General features: G+C 38.6%; 1 protein-coding gene across 1 annotated transcript; it reads left to right on the top strand.

The window, feature by feature from the left end:
• The first annotated feature begins 339 nt into the window (after positions 1 to 339).
• LOC139975140 (solute carrier family 2, facilitated glucose transporter member 1-like) lies at positions 340 to 21,876 on the top strand. The gene is made up of 12 exons (XM_071982780.1): positions 340 to 689; positions 4,114 to 4,215; positions 5,404 to 5,564; positions 9,265 to 9,389; positions 10,503 to 10,618; positions 15,943 to 16,105; positions 16,618 to 16,820; positions 18,362 to 18,472; positions 19,096 to 19,197; positions 20,061 to 20,136; positions 20,624 to 20,751; positions 21,575 to 21,876. The coding sequence occupies exons 1-12, from the start codon at positions 516 to 518 to the stop codon at positions 21,791 to 21,793; spliced, it is 1,680 nt and encodes a 559-aa protein (XP_071838881.1). The 5' UTR covers positions 340 to 515; the 3' UTR covers positions 21,794 to 21,876.
• The last annotated feature ends 883 nt before the right edge of the window (positions 21,877 to 22,759 follow it).

Raw genomic sequence — 22,759 nt, 5'->3', positions numbered from 1 at the left:
GAAAGCCTATCATTTCCTATATGTCACCGAAAACGTTGGTAACTATTACGGTAACTACGGAACTACATGCCCTCTGCCTTAACAAATAAACAATTGTTCATATTTAGCATACAAAGGGAACTATCTCTACACCACTCACTGTCCAGATATTGCATCAATTGGGTCAATGTCGCTTTAAACAACGATTGGTCATTCTCAACGTAGCAACGGGGTTTGACCTCAGATTGCATAACGGCCTAACTACAATGGATTCTCATCAGCCAATCAACTCTCAGTATTTCGCCATACTATATACCAGCATACCTCCTTGATTTGACAGCTTGAACTGGTAGCAGACGACACTGGCAAGGCTATTGTCCTAGTAATGGGATACATAGTACTAGAGTCTATATGACTTTATACTGGACGGATCTACCAGCCGGTTCAAACAAGTTCCACTTGGCATAAGAAAGTCTCTGTGAATAGATGGAATTATCTTTATTTCTGTGGCTCATTAATATCTGACGGGGGAGAATATGGAGGATATCAAAGAAAGCGAAGTCACAGAATTTTTGCCTCACAGGAAAGATGCTCTCCAAGTCCAAAATGCTCCTTTTGGCAAAAATGCTAAACGGCTTGCAATTTTGGCAAAGAAAGAGTTAGGCGGTTCTTCGTCAGACTTGGCATACAAAAAAGATATCGACAGAAAGGTAAAGTGTCTTCATCCAGCTTTTTCTCTTTTCTATATTTAATCTTCTCAAAACCCAAAAGAAGAAAAAAATATTTGGTGTTGTTTCATCTGCAATTCATCTGAAATTCATTGAAGATGAATCAGACTACGGTCAAAATAATATTGACTGACTTTTGACTAACTTTTGACTGGATTACAGGCTACCATGTCATGGTTGTTGAGGCTTCCCGCGCCCAAGAAGGGTTGGTAGGGTGGCCAAATGTTAGTGTAAAATGCCAGCTCGGTCAGAAAATAGAAAATATTAGGAAGCATGTAATTACATTTATACGGACTTGACGGGGAGTAATTAAGTTTCCTCGGTTTGAGAACAAAAGCTTCCAACATGAATTTCAAGAAGTTTTCTGTATAAACTTTTTGTGTGGATAACATTCAGCCATATTTCTGACTTGCATTATTTTCAGGAACCCAGGTACCCTCCCCCTTCTCCCTCCATATAGCTCATTCACCCCCAGGTACCTCCCCTTCTCCCTTCATATCAGGGTTGGCATTTTCCCGGGAAAACCTGTTTTTCCCACTAAGGGGTAAAAACCAGGTAAAAACCGGGAAAAACTGGTAAATACCGGTAAAAACCGCCTCCGTCTCGAAAACTATATTATTACTTGTCCGTAATATGCAGGGTCATCAGTAGGCACGATATTGTTTCATGACAGGCATATGTTATTGAATATGGGAGTTTCTTAGCTTCATTTTCAGCTATTTTATCACAACCTAATTCTACTTTTTGTGGAAAAAAGAGTATTTTTCATGTTGCACATGTATAGTTATTCTGTCACGATCTCTTTAGCAGTATGCATTGCCTATTGCCCAAACCATTATAGGTCTACACTGGGACACTCACCCCTCCTAAATTCTTCAGGCCATAGCCCTAGGAGGCACCAACAGTTTGATACTTGTCCATTCTCTAGATTATGGAATTATGCATCTCGATAGGAAAATAAAGTTGGTTGATTTGAGCATCCAATATATTATTTATTTGAATTATTTATAATAGTCTAATCGGTAAACTCACAAAGTTATAGATCATGGCTGTTCTTTGGATGTAACCCAACCACCTACCATAAGATGCCATTTTCTTGTAGTTTCTATGCTCCTCCACAAGTTCCACATGAATTTTTAGGAATTCTATATAATTTGAGGTTTTTCCCAGTTTTTCCCACTTATAGGTGGGAAAAACCGGTAAAAACCGGCCAACCCTGCTTCATATAGCTCCTTCATCCCACCTGCACCTGCTCATTTAATGTCACAGATCCACTTTACAGTTAATTATTACAAAGACGGATGGATTATGTGGTGAATGAAACTTTTGTCAGGTTTAACAATCTCGTCCTGTATATGGTTACTCTCCTTTCATGAATATTAGTTTAGTTTAGTTTAATAGAAAAAAGGATCAGGAGAGACACTCAAGTCCCCTTCAAGGACCCTATAGGAGAGAAAACATTGAAGACACTAACACTCAGACCCGATTACAATGCTTAAAGTGCTTGTCCAAAGCATTCTTATAACCATTGGCACTACTTGCAAGTACAACTTTCTCAGGCAAACCATTCCACTCATTCACAACCCTATTAGAAAAAAAGTTATGCCGAATATTAATCCTACTTTGTGACTTTTGGAGTTTTAAGACAATGACCTCTAGTACAACTACTATTAGCAAACATGAAAAAGTCGGTAAAGGGTGAATTGTCGAAATACACAATCTTGAAAACCTGAATCAAGTCCCCACGTATATGGCAAGCCATATAGGGCAAACACTGCATAATCTATCCGCGTATTAATTGGAAAATATACGCGTATATATTATGAGCCAATCATATGGCTTAAATATATCCGCGTATTAATTCGAGTATATCCACGTATTAATTCGAATATATACACGTATTAATTCGAAAATATACACGTATTAAATAAAATACATATGGAGATTAAATCCAATACATGCACGTATTAATTAGAATATACACGAAAAAACAATTCCGCTCTTGCTGTGTACATGTACCAACGATAAATGCTTTGGCGGGTCGCGAGATCGCTTCAAAAAACGAAACTTTACACATGTACAATTAATACGTGTATATATTCGAATTAATACGCGGATATATTATGCGGTGTTTGTCCCACATGGCTTGCCATACACGTAACCTCCTAAGCTCCAGTGTGGTGAGATTCAACATGTTGCACAAGCTCACGTGACCAGCCTTTCCTTAACTCTCTGCGTCATTGTGAAGATAACAATTCAGGGAACCACTGAGTCAGCTGTTTTCTTCCCTGCACCGTGCGAGGTTTTGGTCATAGCCAAACACAATAGAATTCAGAATGAATTGATAAAAAATTAACGTAGGCTACAGAATAATGAACGTTGTTTCCATGGCGAACGGTCAAATCTGTCACGCACAGAGCTCCAGCCGCCAGTAACAGCTGTCCGCGGTCTTGCAAAACAGGAAGATGTTCCGTACTTAAACAAGTGATCGCGTCACTGGATTTGTCGTAGTTCTTGATGCATCTATAGATAGTTGCTTCTTTCTTCTTTGTTTTCTTTCTGTCAAACAGAACATTTTGGCATCCACCGTATCTCTTATCAGCTACTATTCAGTTTGTTGATGACGTAATAGATTTGTCAAAACGACGACAACACTGACTTAATCTAACAGCAAGTAAATGTATTGTATTTAGATTCTCCTGCAAGCAGGAACTCGCGAAGAAGCCTCATTGGCTAATTATCATTGCCGCAAGCTGACCGAAATCAGTCTCTTACATTCATATTTAACGTCCATGATTATGAATTATCAATTGTCAACAACTCTGTAACTGGACGACATACATTACTCTGGGAGTGACTCGAACCGGAGACCTTATGATTGAAAGGCATCGGCGTAAACCACTGAGCTAACACTCCTAAATACCAGACTTCGGATATGAGGGGCGCAACCACGATCACTTGGGGGGGGGGGGGAGGTGTACCACAGGGGAAGGGTCAGCCCTCCTTCCAGTGGCGGATAGGATATTATACCCACCACTCCCCTCACCACTACTATAGCGGATAGAATATTTCAAAGAAAACCCTAGTGCATAGTACATAAATATATAACACGTTTGTATGTTACAATCTCAACAGTCGAAAATCCTTCAACTTATATATATTTCCCTTTTTCATTACAATTATTGTCATGTATAGGCTTAATGAACATCATATGTCTTGCACAAGTTCGCTGACGTCATATATGGATTGAAGGTAAATCTGTTTATACTGATATATTGCTAAGAGGATTATTAAATGAAGTGTTGTAATTTCGGAATTATTACAACACTTAAATCAAAAGTTATTCATTACCAAATATAGCCTTATCTTCTTATTTATTATTATTATTTTTTGGGGTGCTTTTCAGAAAGGATTTCCGATTTGGTTGGTTCTCTGTACGCTTTCCTCCACCGTTGGGGCCTCAACACAGTTCGGTTACAATACTGGTGTCATCACCGTACCGGCACAGGTATGTTACACCTCTTAATGGATTGGTTAAGGTGTCTGACATGTCTATCTTATATGAAAGAGCTTTAAAAGACAAACAGAATAGTGAAGAAACCATGATAGCATTCTCTGTTAAGGAGATATCACACTTTGAAGATTTCAAAATTTCTTTGTAAATGACTGGTGTATAAAGACTAACTGTGAGGGTGTGATGTCACATCCTCACTTCCTTAACATGTGTCAATATATTTCATTAAAAAATTATTACATTTTTAATTCACAAATCTTAAACAATATAATCAAACATTCTTCAGATGTTAAATATCAAACACTTCCCTTGACATATATGAGATCTCCTGACGTATCTTTTCGTTGTAAGTCATAAAATCTTACAAAATATTTTGATAAAATAACAAAGACTTTTCAGGAATGCGAGGATATGACGTCACAGCTAGTCTGATTTCAGCAGTTTCTACACAATCAGATAGAAATTTAAACTTGAATATCTCCTAAACGGAAAAAGATATTTGAATAATTTCTTCACTATTGGGTTTCTTTTATTGTCCTCTTTCATATAAGATAAACATTTGTGACACCTGAACTAGTCCTTTAAATTTGTTTTAGTTAACTATTCGCGAGCCAATTCTGAAACAAAGCGGCTGGTACCCTCGAGTATCTAATTAAAACAAAGAAAAGAAAAATATGAAAATTATTCCAATCAATGTTCACGTAAAATTGTCTTCTGTTATATTTTGGTACATTATGTTTCTTACTGATATGCCCTCCACCACCGTGGTTATGATATATGATTGTTTGGGGCTAAGATATCAAATTCAAGTTTACCCACTATGGCCTTTTAGATTTTGAGCTAGATAAGGTCGAAGTTTACCATAGTCCTTCTCCCAAGTGGATTCGCCCTGTTTCACAATAGGAATTTCTAAACTCACCTATAGTCACCTTCAATCCACCCGATTTTTAGACCTACATTAGTTAATTGCATCCTCATCAACATACAAGCATAATCAAGAACAGTGATAACTGAACATAAAATAAAATAAATAAAAATCAGTTCAGTAGGTCTATTTAGGACTATTTTACGAGAACGGTTAACTTTTCAGTAGTTTAACACTAATATTATTGTAGTATATGCTATACCTGTATACATAAGAGTAATAGGTAGTCATCTTCTTTCTTTTCGTTTCTATTTCAGTATATGAGGGCGTTCTATAATGAATCCCACAACGACAGGAGAGGCTCGTACATGAATCCAGACGCCCACACGTGGCTATGGGCATCCACTGTATCTGTGTATTGTATTGGCGCCCTCTTTGGTGCGCTGACTGCAGGGTTCTTCAGCAATAAACTTGGAAGGTGAGTCCTCAAATACTGTCCCTTTCTATACACATGATAACATGAATTTTGAAATAAAAGAGAAAACAGTAGCCAGTTTACACACACACAAACTTTAAAGTGAGGTCTCAATTCAGACGTTTAAAAGCCCAGAGCCTTGGCAATGGGCTCAGTGGTATACCCCCCCCCCCGCCCCATCACATATAACATACTTATTCAATTCAAAGTTCCACGATGACTCTGATATAGAGTGACGCCTGCCAAAAGTCCTCATTCCACCCTCTATTTCGAATATAACCGCCAAACGTGTTACTCCCAAATCCTTTTCCTATATATACATACAATGGGTTGTTTACTTGTTTAAAGAAGAGCTCAACGGACATTATGGTTCCTTGCTCAGTGGGATATTAAACTTCTGTATGTATATATATATATATATATATATATATATACATATATATATATATATATATATATATATATATATATATATATATATATATATATATATATATATATATATATAAGCTCTTGTTTAAACAAGTAAACAACCCATTCGTTCTTACAAAACACTCGAAAGATTCTAGGTAATAATACTTTGTTGAACATTTTATATATACACACATTTTGCTTATAGCTATAGGGATGTTCTCCTTCGGCTTCGGCTTGAGCTTCGGCTTCGATCATTGCATAGCGTTGGACTGTTTTATGACGACACAGTCAAATGCATTTACAACACAGCTTTACAATTTCAATACCAAATGCAAATTAAATGTAGCAAAAATTAACGCTGTTCTATTAATTTATTTACTTCATGCAGAGAATATTTCCTGTCCTTTTGTTGCAAACTTAGTGTACTAACGTGGTAAATATTTGATTTGTGGGATAAAAATAGTTACAACATGTCTTTATTTAACTATACCCCATGCCGGTAGACATGTTTATGAAGCCCGCAAGCTTCGAAAGAGTATCGAAACCTGTACAGAATTTAGCAGAAAATATTGATTGAATAGGCTTTATCCAATACACAGGAGGAATGAAAGACAGAAGGCAAAAGTAGATATAAAATTTGAAAAATAAGTTTATTTTTGATTCCTTGCCGAAGGCTCAAGGAATCTATACGATGGTGATTGCGTGCGCGCGCGTGTGTGTGTGTATGTGACGCCATTAGCTTGTAAACACGACAACTCAACAATGGCATGTTGGATTGAAGTCATATATATATATATAGATGCGCCATACTGAGTAGAAGAACCCTAATGAGGTCACGGGGTCAAACGTAAACATCTTCAAATGCTTATAACTCCGCAACCGTAAGTCAGAATATATTCATACTTCGTATTACTGTGTTGGTAGACAGTGGGTACATGGTAACACATGTTCAAGTTGATATTATGCATATTTATTGGGGGCGGGTTTATAAGTTGGATTGGAGTCATACTTGATACACAATGCGCCATAGTGAGTATATGAACCCTATTGTTTTCGGTGCTCACCTTATGAATAATAACGAGGACACTGGGTCAAAAGTGAACATTTTCAGAATTGAATCATACTTTGTGTAAAGGTGTTGGTAGATAGCCGGTAAATGATAATGTATTTTCAATATGATATTATGCACATTTATTAGAGGGCAGTGCTTGAGTTGATTTTTTTCTAAAAATAGCTTGTAAACATGGTAAGTTAACATATTTAGTAGGTAGGTCCACAGTCAGTGAGAGAACCTTGCTGATCAATTTAATCAACAATGACGAAAGCTTGGGATAATAATCTCAATTGGCAAGGAATCACAACAAGCCCACTGGCTTTCGGGTTTTATTTATTATCTATCGTCGTTTATTCAAATTTGATTGTTTACTTATACTGATAAACTTACAGTTAAGCAGTTTATCTCGCAACGGTATAGGCTCCTTACAGTTGTCCAAGGTTGTCACGTTCGAGTTCCAAGGTTCCAAAGTTCCAAGGTTCGCGTCACTCCAAGATTAATTTATGTCGTTCAGTTACAGAGTTGTTGACAATTGACAATTCATAATCATGACGTTAAATATGAATCTAAGAGACTGACTTTGGTCAGCTTGCGGCTTTGATAAGCCAATGAGGCTTCTTCGCGAGTCCTGCTTGCATGAGGATCTAAAATACATACATACATACGTCTATGGTAGGCCATACCGGAAATAATTGCTGATTTAATGTCCATACGAATTAAAATTATTACATATATATCAATTCTATTTAACACGGCATTAATTCTCAGCCAATCATCATGCAGCTTCATATGCCGGTACTAAATATAATTAATACCGGCATTAAATACAATTAACACCGGTATTATATAGAATTAATACCGGTATTAAATAGAATTAATACCGACATTCGATAGTATTAATACCGGCATTAGATAGAATTAAAACCGGCATTCAATATACTTATTACCAGCATTAACTATCTTTGTTAAGTTGGTACTGCAACTTTAGTTGAGCTATGGTATAATATGCAATGCTATTGAACAAGCTTCTTTACGTATTTCCAGCTCTTGCCGTTAGTTCATCCAACCCTATGGAGGAATCTTCCAAGCTTTGCACAGCGTAATGCTCTTCGAAGATTAACAAAACGGTTCAAAGCATTGCGATATGGTAAAACATCGGATTGGGATTGGGAGTCAACATCTGTCAATAACCTACAAGTATCTTTCGTTTCTCGACGAAAATCATGCAGAAATTGTTCTTTGTCTGTAATGCGTGCCATTGCGCGCGTTGTACTTTGTTTTGTACAGCAGAAATAAGTGCAGCCGAGGGATAAACACTAGCTCAGAGCGTAACAGCTTCAAAATTCGCTAATGTGATTGGTCGGTTCAATGCCGGTATTAATTCTATTTAATACCGGCGTATGAAGCTGCATGGTGATTGGTTGTGAATTAATGACGGTATTAAATAGAATTAATACCGGAAATAGTTTTATTATAAAATAATTATAAAATTATTGTCCGTACAAATAAATTTGTACGGACAATAAATCAGCAATTATTTCCCGTATGGCTTGCCGTATGACCTAACATACACGTCCGCCTTCAGTCATAAGAGATGAATAACGAGCTACTTTTGCTGTTGCTTTTTGTATGGAGAATTTGAGGTGCCGTCGAATGTTATTTGAAAGTTCGCAGTAAAATGATTAATCGATCACTTATAAATCTCATCGATGCAGTATTTTCCAACAAACTCATGAATTAACGTCCAAACCAGATGGTGTTATCACATTGCAGCGAAAATGAAAATATAAACTTGGTGAAATAACAAAATTCACATTTTATGGCCCCTGAACGTCCCCATACTATTGAGACATTGTATTTCTCAACTTACTGACTGCAACGTTGAAGGTTTTTGTATTGCAGACTACAACAGCTTATGTAAATAATTACAACAGATATCTCTGTTCCTTGTGAGTCTGCTAACAGACATCTTGTTACTTAATGACATCAGCAAACGTATACTAGAAGAATATGGCCATGTTGCATTCAGGCCTGGTTGCATTGCAATGTGTCGATGTCAGGTTATGGACCATGTTATACAGGCTACTTTTTAGCATTTAAAAGGGCACCAAGGATCTCCCTAACTTTTCCCCACAATCTCCCAGAATCTTTATTATATTAGTAACCAGTCAGAAAGCGATGATTGACCATTTTCCTCTCTCATTCTGATTTATTTGTGTTTTATTTTGTTTTTAGGAGAGGATCCTTATTATTTAGCAATGTCTTCTCCATCGTGGCGTGTGTATTCATCGGCATCAGTAAGTTTGTCAACATCTATGAGCTGGTTCTTGTGGGAAGAGTTATTTCGGGATATCATAGTGGTAAGTAAAAAATAAGAGCATGTATAAGCTTCAATGTATATTGATTGATCGTTTTCGGTAACAAGACAGAAATATTAAATATTTCACACCATAGGTGGTAGAGGGGTGGCTGTGGCAGAGACGTGGCCCCCCCCCCCAACTCCCACCTACCGTCTCATTCGTCAACTCAAGGTAAACAACATTCAGTCGCGTAATTTTTTACATTTAGTCATAGTAGCACAACGTTGCTTTAAGACCTAATTATAAACCAAATTTAAAGTCTAAATACGCCTCAGATCGCACCAGTTGACGTTGAGATGCAAGGAAGACCCCACCCCTACCCACATGGGCGTCGGCTTGAACGACCCATGGGTCACACACCCCTGATAGATAAAATGTGTCATTCACCTCTGATCATTCCATAAAAGTTCTTACACCTACCTTAATGTTTCGGGCATTTTAAATCACCCCCCCCCCCCCCGCACCCCGAAGCTTTGAAATCCTGTGCACGTCACTCCATAGTGGACAAATACACGCAGCAAATAGTAGAAATGTTATGGTTGCCGAAAATTGGTCAATGTATTTAGATGTTTATGTATATGTATACAACGGATAGAATTGTGAGGGTGTGAGGGTGTGAGGGTGTGAGGGTGTGAGATGAAGATGTGAGGGGAGAGGGGAGGGGGGGGGGCATTTGATACGAGGATAAAGGCACGTCACAAACGAATCAAGTTTTAATTTCTTCATTGCATGCTATAGTAACTATACATGAAATTATCATTGCAGTAGAATTGCGAATTTTCGTCGACCAGTGCATGCGCGTGGAGTATAACGTTTACGTTCAGCTTCACAATATACAAATAATGATTGGCGCAAATGGTGCGTGTTATGGTCGGCGATGATTATGATCGTTGATATATCATGAACAAAAATAATCTCTCTATAGATTATACAAGAAAATAATATACGTCTTGTTATAAATTTTGCGTATGTAGGCTCAATGTATTACTGAACTACATTTTACAAAACTAAGCATTGGATTTTTTTAAGTTGATTTACTATTATAACAAACTTTTAACAATGATTTTAGTAAACGTATTTATCCATCCTATCTTTCTTTGTTGTTCTCTTCAGGGTTAATTAATTCACTGGTTCCTCTTTACATGGCTGAAATAGCTCCAACTGCCCTAAGAGGCTTCATCGGCCTCCTTCACCCCCTTCTGATGTGTTTGGGTATTCTTGGAGCACAGGTCTGTCTGTAATGAAAATTCAAATATTTTGTTTACTTTTCGATTCTGAATTATAGCTAAAATTTAGAAATTTGGAAATCATAGGAGATCAATTGGGAAGTTAGATTTGTCGTGATCCCGCTTCAGTACAGGATGAGACAAAATAATAAAACACATTCAATACGCGTAGGTGAGATTATACTTCTCTTCTATTCGATGGTTCGTGTATAACTGATATGACAAAGGTGACCTCGGGGTAGATATATCTTATGGAGTATATATACAAGTGACCTTTTAGAGTATAGAATATATGCCAGTCGTTTAGTTAATCTATTACACTCCTCCCCTCTTAATTAGAACATTAAGTTTCTCGTTTTGAAATTATCTGTGGCAAGGTTATAGATGAGTATATACATTTCATTTACAATAATTAAGGCCGGTAATAATCAGGCCTTTTGCGATTACGCTTTGGGTATGACTTAGGTGTATTATCTAAATCAGGTACGTCTGAAGCATGTGACTCAACGTCATAGGCTTCGGCAACATCACCAACTGCTTGAGGTGGTTCTGTGTCAGAATCAGAATCATCTGCTACAGGCAAATCATGGGCATCAATCTCTATGATCGAAGGCGGCTGAATGTTGGTGTCCTTAGGTGGTAATGGATTAACTGAGTTACTCAAATGGCATTTCCTAATCTGATCTTGATGTCGTCTTAACACGTTACCATTTTCTAACTTAACCTTAAATGAAATCGGTCCAGTCTTTTCAACGATGTGACCAATAAGCCACTTTTGACCTCTGATCGCAAAGTTCTTAGCAAAAACTTTGTCACCTAACTCAAATGATCGATTGACACTCGACTTGTCATGTTGCCTCTTTTGCTGTTCCTGTTTTGCTTGAACTCTCTGATATAAATTTGGGTGGATCAGGTCCATACGAGAACGTAAGGAGCGACCCATTAACAATTGTGACGGAGAGTCTCCTGTCGTGGTTTGAGGGGTTATTCTGTATTTGAAGAGAAATCGTGAGACTTTGTCCTGTAAGTTTCCATCTCTCATTCTCTTTACCCCTTGTTTGACAGTTTGGACTGCTCGTTCAGCCAGTCCATTTGATGCCGGGTGATATGGGGCAGTAGTTACATGTCGAATGCCATTCATTTCACAAAACGTTTTAAACTCTGAGCTTGTGAAACATGATCCATTATCACTAACTATCATTTCAGGTACTCCCAATTGTGAAAAAGTTTTACGCAAATTTTGTATGGTGGATTTGGTAGTTGAGTTATTCATTACATGAACTTCGATCCATTTTGAGTAAGCATCAACTATAACCAACAACATGTGTCCCATGAACGGTCCAGCAAAATCTATATGAATTCGGGACCATGGTCGATTGGGTTGTGGCCATGAATGTAATGGTGCTTTAGGGGGATTAGGTCTGCTTTCTTGACAGACCGGGCATTCTTTCACTAACTTTTCAATTTCACTATCCAAGTTAGGCCACCAAACAAATCCACGGGCAAAACTTTTCATGCGTGACCCTCCCACATGACAATCATGTAGTTCTTCCAATATTGGTTTACGGAGCAGAGGAGGGATTATCACTCTGTTGCCCCAGAGCAAGCATCCATCCTCTACGGACAATTCATTACGTCTTTGGTAATACGGTTTCAAGGCCTCATTACGTTGCTCTGGCCAAACACATTTTACATAACCCAATATTTTAGATAATGTTGGATCACGTCTAGTACTTTTGCGTACTTGACTTGATGTTACTGGGCATTGATCAAGAATATTCAGTGCAAGTACTATCTCTGGGGGTACTGGATTACTCTTAATCGTTTCTGGCAATGGAAGTCGACTCATTGCGTCGGCATTAGCATGTGCATCTGTTGGTTTGAATTTGAGATTGTATTCATACATAGCAAGAGTGAGAGCCCAACGCTGAATGCGCGCGGATGCCTGCGGCGGTATTGCGCGGCCCTCATTGAACAAACCAAGCAGCGGCTTGTGATCTGTGAACAGCGTAAAATGTCGCCCATAAAGATACGAATGAAATTTCTTTACGCCAAACACACATGCTAAACCCTCTTTTTCAATTTGCGCATAATTCTTTTCTGCGCTTGACAATGTGCGCGAAGCAAACCCAATCGGTTGCTCTGAGCCGTCTTCCATTTTGTGTGCTAACACAGCGCCAATTCCGTAGGGGGATGCATCACATGACAATATTAATTCTTTTGTAGGATCATAATGACACAATACTTGTGAAGACATGAGTAAGTCTTTAGAGTTCTCAAAGGCAGAATTTTCCGTTTGAGTCCATCTCCATTGAGTGTCCTTCCTCAACAAATCGTATAGTGGAGCCAAAGTTGTCGATAGTGCCGGTAGGAACTTCCCGTAGTAAGTAAGAAGACCCAAATACGACTTTAGCTCCGTCACGTTGCGTGGTGCCGGTGCTTCCTTGATTGCTTTTACCTTTTCTGGCATGGGGTGAAGACCTTTCTCGTCAATCACGTGACCTAGGTATTGTACAGATGGCGTCATGAATGAACATTTCTCTTTTCTGAGCCGGAGACCAGCATCTTCTAGCTTACTGAGGACTTCGTCAAGGATCATCAAGTGTTCCTCCTCAGTTGCACCCGTTATGAGGATGTCATCCAGGTATACCACTACATTGGGTATTCCCTGTAAGATACCTTCGATGGCGCGTTGGAATATCCCGGGGGCCGATGATATGCCAAATGGAAGGCGATTATACTGGAAGAGTCCCTTGTGGGTGTTGATGACCACATATTGCTTGGAATCTTCATCCAGTTTCAACTGCTGGTAGGCCTGGCTCATGTCTAGTTTCGAAAAAGTCTTTCCGCCAGCCAATGTCGCGAAGAGATCTTCGATCTTAGGAATTGGATATTGATCCAATTTAGACGCTTTGTTAACAGTAACCTTATAGTCACCACAAATCCGAATAGATGACTTATCCGCTTTAAGGATGGGTACTATTGGCGCGGCCCAATCTGCGAACTGAATTGGCGTTATTATGCCCTCATTTTGCAACCTGTCCAGTTCAGCTTCCACTTTGTTCCTCATTGCGTATGGAACTGATCTCGGTTTGTGAAACTTTGGATTGACCTGTGAGTCAACATAGATTTTGGCTGTGGTTCCCTTTAACAAACCTAGTCCCTCTTTAAATAATTCACTATGGGCGTTCAGCAAATCTGACAGTCGTTCCCTGGTCACGTTATTGACGTAGAAACTATTCCAGTCAAGCCGAATTTTCTGAAGCCAGTCGCGACCAAGAACACTTGCTCCCTCACCACGAATAACGATTAACCGCAACTTGCATTTTTGTCGCTGATATTCGACGGTCACTTCAGTTTCACCTAAAACTTCTACCGTTGCTCCGGTATACGTACGAAGAACAATATCTGTTTTGTGCCACTCTTTGTTTGGCCAATTAGCATTGAAAGTTTCCTCTGAAACGATCGACATAGAAGCTCCTGTATCCACTTCCATCTTTACACTCTGTCCATCAATCTTTATGTCCACCGCTAATGGTGCTCTACCGTCATTTACGTTGAACAGATCAAATAATTTATCGTTAGCTTGTCCAGTGTCTTCATTGACCTGCTTCACCTTAGATATCTTACTCCTACAAACTTTGGCAATATGTCCTCTCTTTCCACAATTATGACAGTCCTTATCTTTGAACCAGCAATCCTTCTGCTCGTGATTATTGTTTCCACAGCGATAACACTTTTGTTTTGACGACCACTCCTTTCGATTGCGATATTTCTCGGACTGAGAGGTAACTTTCTGACCTTTGTGACCTTTAGGGATGTGCATGACCGACTCTTGGGTCAGAGGTGTCGCCAGGGGCTGTTGAAAGGCCTCTTTCAGGTGTTGCGCGTTCCGGGCTGCCGTTTCTTGGCTAGTGGCTATTTCTAGAGCTTTAGCAAATGTGAGTTTAGGTTGAGCCAACAAATTACGTTGGATTCTATCATCGTTAATCCCACAAACTAATCGGTCTCTTAGCATATCATTAAGAGTGTTACCATAATTACAGAATTCTGATAACGACTTCAGTTCAGAAACGAAGGTAGCGATTGACTCACCGGATTTTCGAAATCGGCTGTTGAACTTACAACGTTGAACTGTCTTCGATGGGGCGGGGCTTTGGTGTTTGGTCATAATTTCAACCAACTCTGTGAATGTTTTTTCACCTGGTTTTTCCGGGGAAACTAAATTCCTTAACAATTTATAGGAATCGGGTCCCACAATACTGAGAAAGATGGAACGTTTCTTTGCTTCATCCGCAATACTGTTAGCTGCGAAGAAATGTTCAAGGCGCTCAACATACTGGATCCATTCTTCCCTTCCTTCGCGAAACTCCTCTAGCTTCCCAAATAAAGCCATAAGTAATAATGAAAGATGTAGAAGTTGAAGAAAAATATTTCCTGTAGAAAATTAATCCTCGTCGCCACTTTTTGTCGTGATCCCGCTTCCGTACAGGGTATAGACAAAGTAATAAAACACATTCAATACGCGTGAGTGAGATTATACTTCTCTTCTATTCGATGGTTCGTGTATAACTGATATGACAAAGGTGACCTCGGGGTAGATATATCTTATGGAGTATATATACAAGTGACCTTTTAGAGTATAGAATATATGCCAGTCGTTTAGTTAATCTATTACAAGATTACACTGTATACATTATTTTGCTTAGCCTGTGTCAATACCTACCATGTTTATTGAACGCCACCTAGTCCCAAAGCCTCCTCTCCACCCCCCATCCCCCCAAAAAGAACCCAGACACAAATGTAGAAATGATATTGCAAGTATGTTTTCGAGATTTTAGTCTTCTTCGAAAGTATGTAGCAAGTTTGTGTGTGTAGTCCATTAATGGCTGGCACGAAGATGTGTTAATTTAGTGTTTCAATGAGCCCTCATATATATATATATATATATATATATATATATATATATATATATATATATATATATATATATATATATATATATATATATATATAAATATATATATATATATATATATATATATATATATATATATATATATATATATATATCAATGTACGTGATAATTAAGATGGAAATATTAAGTAAACAACTGTGTCGGAAAAAGCCTCGTATTTTAAATTAAAATAAAGAAGCCTCTTAGTATGCTATTATTTTCCACAAAAGTTGGTTTATATCTCATATGATGTCAATGTTTATACCGGAAAATAAAGCTATCCATCAAATAAAAAAAAACTCAGAAGAAGTAAACGATTGCAATCAAATGTTCCTTTCGACAAACAACATTTTTTTCTTATTCTTTCAGGTGATCGGTTTTTACATGTTTAATGGTGAACATGAGTGGCCTGTACTCCTCTGTTTGCCCCCATTCTTGGCATCTGTCTTCCAGTTGGTGACCCTTCCATTCTGTCCGGAGAGCCCTCGTTGGTTATATATGAATAGAAAAGATTCCGATGGTGCAAAGAGAGGTAAGGGAGAGGTCATTCGCATAAGTTCAATGTAGCGAAGGTACGTATACAATCGGGTAGAAGCGATATATATATATATATATATATATATATATATATATATATATATCTGTATATATATATATATATATATATATATATATATATATATATATCTGTCATACCACTTGCTACACATTTATTCTTATTTACGGCTTGGGTTGCCTATAAAGAGTGGTTATTCTATGTGTACATTGTCAGATTCAAAGCACCAGGGGTGCACTCTGTACATTCATAACACTTGGGTAATACGCCCTCAATAACAGTTATACAAAGTCAATTTATACTCATTCACACACCAGTAGAGATCACTGTGGTCGAGTGGTATAGACTTCGGTCTGTGACACAAAATCCGGGGATTCGATTCCTACCTATATATATGTATATATATATATATATATATAAACACATTTAGATAGATATGTATATATAATTATAATAAATTGTATTATATTTGCGTTTTATTTCTACAGCTCTCGTGAGGTTTAGAAATACCAAAAATGTCGACACAGAGATGAAACAGATGGAAGAGGAATACGAGAAGGAGAGTTGTGAAGAGAAGATGGGAGTCGGGAGGTTGCTTTATATGGTAGTCTTTGAGAAACCTCACTGGAGAAAACCTCTCCTCATCAGCTGTACCCTCTGTCTTGGATTACAAATGTCAGGGATAAATGTGGTGAGTCAAAGCATGCTACGATACTGCCTTTAAAGACCGTACTAGTCTGTTATACGTCCAATAGAACAAACGAAATGATGGTTTAAACATTTATAAATGAATCCTAAGTAACAAACGACCTTTTTCAAACCTTGTTACGTAGTTACTCCATGGAGCCCCCTGCAGGGTTACTCTAACTCAAATTGGGGTCAAATTGTGAAAACCATGTTTGAGACAATATTTCAACAAAGGCCAGATGTCATACTTAGTGTGTTGATGGATCACATTTAGTACAAAAAGCCTTTTGTTGAGGTCAATGGTCAATTCAGGATAGCCTATGTCATTGTGAGTTTAATGTTTGTCACATCAAACTGCTTTTCACTGTATTTCTAAGATCAAGTATGTTGTACACCCTCAATATACAGTACATTACGTCATATTCATGAAGAAAACTACTCATGTTACATCGCATTCTGGTTTTCATAGTATTGTGCTCAATTAAAAGTTTTAAAAGAAAAGACAATTTCACAATTAAATTGTACGTTCATTCAAGAAAGTCTAAAATCCTTAGTTTACTATAAAGAAAATGAATAAGTGATTATAAATCCAGTATCCAACACCCCTCCTCGGCAACACCACAACCCACCCTTCTGGTTAAATTGTTCGGAATTCACCACTTTGACTTCATGACGCAATATGCCCTTTAACATAGAGAAAGAATGCGACTTAATGGCCTGAACTGTTATATTCTCATATCTGAATAAGTAAAAATTTATGCAAGATAAGATGTTTTTATTTTTTTATTTCGAAATTCTAGCCTATCGCATGTGTCCTATTGTTGTTTGAATGTACACTATTTTAACCAGATATAACTTCCCTTTATGACATCAATAACGCTGCTGCTATTGCCAGATGTATTCATAAAATGTCACCAGACTTAAATATTTCCTTCTCCTCAGTGGTGATACATTAGGGATGCACCGGATCCAAATTTTTGGATCCGGCCCGAACCGGATTTTGCCGGATAGTACATGAAATCCGGCCGGAACCGGATTTTTTCATTACACAAAAGAAAATCATTAATAAGAAGTAGAAGTATGAAACAAGGAGCAAATCTTAGGTCAGACCATTGAGAAAATTAAATTAAACATGTTAAACCTAATTTTTCCTTACTTTGAATATTTTTATTAATTTTTGGAAATAGTTTACATTGATTTAAGTTAATACCAACACCTTTTTAAGAAACAATTCAGGCCAGATTTTGAAAAAGATCCGGCCAAGTTTTGAAAAAGATCCGGCCGGGATTTTGAAAAATATCCGGCTGGAACCGGATAATTGCTCACTATCCGGCCGGATAGTCCGGCCGGACCGGATATCCGGTGCATCCCTATCAGATACATGTTATATGAGGTTTTAGGGTTTGTCCGAAAGATGCTGAAAAACAATTCCAGAAATCTCGTAAAACAATGAACTTCCGCCCTCAGAATATAGCATTGATGGTATTAGTGTCAACCCATTAGAACCTCTAAATATTTTCCACTTATTTATCGTTTCTTCTTCAGGTTTGGTTCTACATCACAGATATTTTTAAGCAAGCCAACCTCTCTGATTCCCAGATTGCGGTTGGTACCATTATCCTCGGCTCCCTTAACGTCTTGGGCACGCTCATCTCTGTAAGTCTATATATAGGCTACGGGTTGTATATAGTTGATTTTGTCCACTTGTAATTATACCAATTTATTAATCTCTCTTTAAAACTACGAACATTAAAATATACTGGGCATTATTGAAAGCCCTGATAGATTGCAGTATTACTGTCAATGTTATTGGAGTCATAGCTCCCTCCCTCCCTCGCCCCCCCACTTCTCCTTTGCGTACACCACTGGGTTTCGGTGGATTTGGTCTATATTAAGTAAAGACACAACTCTATCACTAGAAATAATTGATTGAAAAACAACTTCCCCTTCCCCTTCCCCTTCCCCTTCCCCTTCCCCTTCCCCTTCCCCTTCCCCTTCCCCTTCCCCTTCCCCTTCCCCTTCCCCTTCCCTTCCCCTTCCCCTTCCCCTTCCCCTTCCCCTTCCCCTTCCCCTCCCCCGTCCCCTTCCCCTTCCCCTTCCCCTTCCCCTTCCCCTTCCCCTTCCCCTTCCCCTTCCCCTTCCCCTTCCCCTTCCCCTTCCCCTTCCCCTTCCCCTTCCCCTTCAGTTATTTTGTCCTCTGTGTGGTCCCCAAGGTGTTGTAACATGCATTCAGTCCATGTATCTACGTAACGATACGTATTCTCTTCCTCTCTTAACAGTCTGTGCTTATCGACCGGCTTGGAAGACGCCCTCTCACCATAGTTCCATCTTTCATACTAGCGGTGTCATGTGTTGGTATAACTCTTTGCACAAGATATCAGGTACGTAAATGAACATGTTAATGTATTTGATGTATGTAAATGATCATTGACATGTTAATGTATTTCATGTATGTCATATGAATTAAATTATATAAGTTTGGATGTTTCATGTTTTGTATTGACTCACACGGTACAGCTTCTTCTAAGAATTTGAGCTATTCTAATTCTAATTATTTCATTAATAACTAGAGGAACTTCTAGCGTTTTCTCTCCTGCCCTTCCGATAATCTAGACGTGGAGGGGCCGATGGTTTACCAGGTGGATTGCCCCACCCAGTGGCGGAGCGTCCATACATTCGGGGGGGGGGGGCGGATGCCCCCCCGACGGACTCAAATGGACTGCTGGCGCCCTTTTCAGCTCTTTACCACTTTTTACTTATTCGCGATTATTGACTTTTTTATTGCGCTCTCATCTACTATTGACATTTGTCACATTTTGTTGGTGTAATTTGGCGATGACACCTATTTATTCTTCGTTTATCTGCAAATTAGCCAGGCCCGGAAAGGGTCATTTCTGGTGATCTATAGGGAGTATCTTTACTCAAAAAATTTCTGTACGCTACGCGCCAACCAGTGGTGGCGCTCCGCTTAGATAGTGTCGAAAGCGTCCGTACAGACCATTCTCGCCCCTCCTGACCAATACCCCTAGCTCCGCCACTGGCCCCACCCCCCCCCACAGAAGGCTGAATGGGAAAACACAAGAGTATATTAAATCACGCGGACACTGGTAGCAGAGAGTTGTTATACCCTCCTGTTACGATATCGATTCTTTAGCCAATGATTCCTCCGCTCTTTGATAACAAAAAAGCAATCCTTCGGTCTGTTCTGTTTCTCATCCTAGAATTCCATTTCCTTTAATTTCAGAGCCAATCTGAGTGGTTACAATGGATGTGCATTGGATTCATAGCAGTATTAGTCTTGGCATTATCCGGAGGGCCTGGTAAGTTTATTAACTATATAAGTCGCCGATTGTTTTTTTCATCGGATTGAGTATCATGTACTGTATCTATAGAGAGAAACAATTAAGAAGAAAATATGTCTGGAAAAGCAAATCAAACACCACCGTGTCAACCGAACCAGTCCAGCATGAGAACTGATTGTGCTAATGTGATTACATACATACGCAATATGACTTCATAATTCGAAAGAAAAGTTGAATTTGAATGAATATTATTACCGATATAAGAACATTTAAACAACAGTTAAAATCTGTACGTCGAAGGCGGTCAAATAGATGGCGCTCTTCTTATACTGAGGTTAGAGTTCCATCGTCAAATAAAGGTCGTTAAAAACCACGAATGACATTGTAATATGGGTTGACTCGTTTAGTTGTGAATCCTATACGATAGATATATAATATATACATTATTGAACAGATTATATGCAAATGCCATTTATATTATTTATTTTCTTCTTTGTCTTCCTAGGCCCAATGGTCTACGTGATTGTCTCGGAGATTTGGCCCCAAGCACCCCGTCCGGCTGCTATGAGCATCTCCTACATTGTTAATTGGTCTACTAATTTCTCCATAGGGATGTTCTTCCCTTTCCTTTCGGTAAGTTGGAATTGATGGCGCTAAGGGAATGCCAAAAAAAAGTTTAAAAAGAAATATTTATTTGTAAGTCTTGAATCTATATTCCTGTTGTGGTGACCAATGGCGACAATAGCCCTGGTTATCATGCTCAAGAATCCCTGCACCCCCTTCTATACCCCCTACTGCACCCCCTCCCCCCTCACAGTATCCCTTATGTTCACCCCATACAATGTCGTTGCATCTTTCGTATTTTAGTATTGCTTTGCTATTGTAATTCCATCATTGTAGTCGAAGTTTGAAAGCGTGAATTGCCTCCTATCCGTTCAACATGATATTAGATTGTAAATATTGAGTATCTATCCTTCAGCAAATGGGTTACTCCTTTATTTTCGTTCTTTCCACTCGCACCTGCAATTTTAGTAGGTCTATAGTTAACATGTTAGAAACGTTAAATCCTGAGCACATTTAATGAGCACATTTTTATCTCGAGGCCTCGAAACAGTCTTAACTGTATAACCGCAACACTTATTCTCTGGAAAATTTTCTCAAGCAGGTGTTTCTCGGTGAACATAATCCGAAATTATAATGCCATACGCCGGACAACATACTCCCCTCCCTCTCTACCCTACTCAAACCCTCTCACCTCATGTTATCCTTCTGCAACACCAATCCAACTTATCTTGTATCTCTTTATCAACAACTGGTCAAATAAACTATAACAGAAACTCGATGAAGAAAGTACTTTATTCACAATATGTATTATAGGATTTTTTTTTCACCATTACTCTTTCGTCGTATAAACCAAATTAATTTATCCTCGACATTTGTTTTTTTTTCGTTTCAGAATCTCTTCGGCGAGTTTGTCTTTCTTCTATTTGCTGCTACGATGTTTATCCTTGGAATGTTCTACTTCTTTAAATTACCGGAGACGAAAAATAAAACATTCGATGAAATCGCAGACTTTTTCCGAAAAGAGAAACAAACATTCTACGAGCGAGAAGGACAAAATCATATTAATAATCATGGTTTAAAATACTCAAATTGCAATGTGTCGGAAGTATGATTATAAAGCAGAGAAACTGTAAGATATTTTTTTCAATAAAATGTACCATAAAAATTACTCAAATTCCAAAAAAAAAAGAAAAAGGGGGAGGTTTTTAGCGGGATAGCGACATCTGTTCTTCTTATCTTCATTTGACTCTCAAAATATCGTATTTTTGGGACATTTACAATTTAAGTCAATAAATGCAGTCTCCGTGACGTGTTCATGACGTCATGGCGTTGAAAAGAGAGACAATATGACAAAAAAAATGTAAAGAAATGTGGATATCGTGATCGAATATCTTTTCCTTGTCCTCTTTCTGTCTCTGAGTAATGGAAATGGTGTTTTAATCTGGATGTTAGAGATACTGGAGTCTGTACGAGATATTCTGGCATCTGAGTGGTGACCAACGGTAGCCTCAACGAGAGAGATGAGTTACTAGGTGCAGGTCCCTGAATATGATTTCTGAGCTTGAAGGAGGGGGGGGGGGGGTGAGGGTTGTATGGACAATTTAAGGCGGGGAGCAATACTCGTGTCCTGTTACTTGTGAAGTTTTTGTACATACAGTATGGCAAAGATTAGGGGGGGGGAGGAGGGGCAGTAATTTCTGAGGGGGGGGGAGGCAGGGCCTCTGTTCCCTTGCCTGGCTACGGGTCGTAAACGGGAATCATCCCCAACGAGATAACTCTGTAGTGCAGGCCATTTGGGTCTTATTCTGTCCAACGGGGAATACCGTCATGGATTATGAGGCGTTTTAGCGTATTATTATTGCTCATTAAGTTTGCACATGCGCATGCGCTTTCACGGAGGCTTACCCCTTATTACATATAGTGCGCGCAGGAATACATCGTACCAAGAAATACTACCGCTCGATTGATACCGAGAATATTTTCATGATCGTTTAGGGCAGCATAGGTGGGACATCGGATTGACAACCTACGCACATGGTTAAAAAAGTTTAAACATTCTGCGTATTGCGGAATACAG

Source organism: Apostichopus japonicus, chromosome 10, assembly GCF_037975245.1.
Source record: "Apostichopus japonicus isolate 1M-3 chromosome 10, ASM3797524v1, whole genome shotgun sequence".
In the NCBI taxonomy this organism is placed as follows: domain Eukaryota; kingdom Metazoa; phylum Echinodermata; class Holothuroidea; order Aspidochirotida; family Stichopodidae; genus Apostichopus; species Apostichopus japonicus.
Note: the sequence above shows the minus strand (reverse complement) of the source record. Positions and strands in the feature narration are given on the sequence as shown.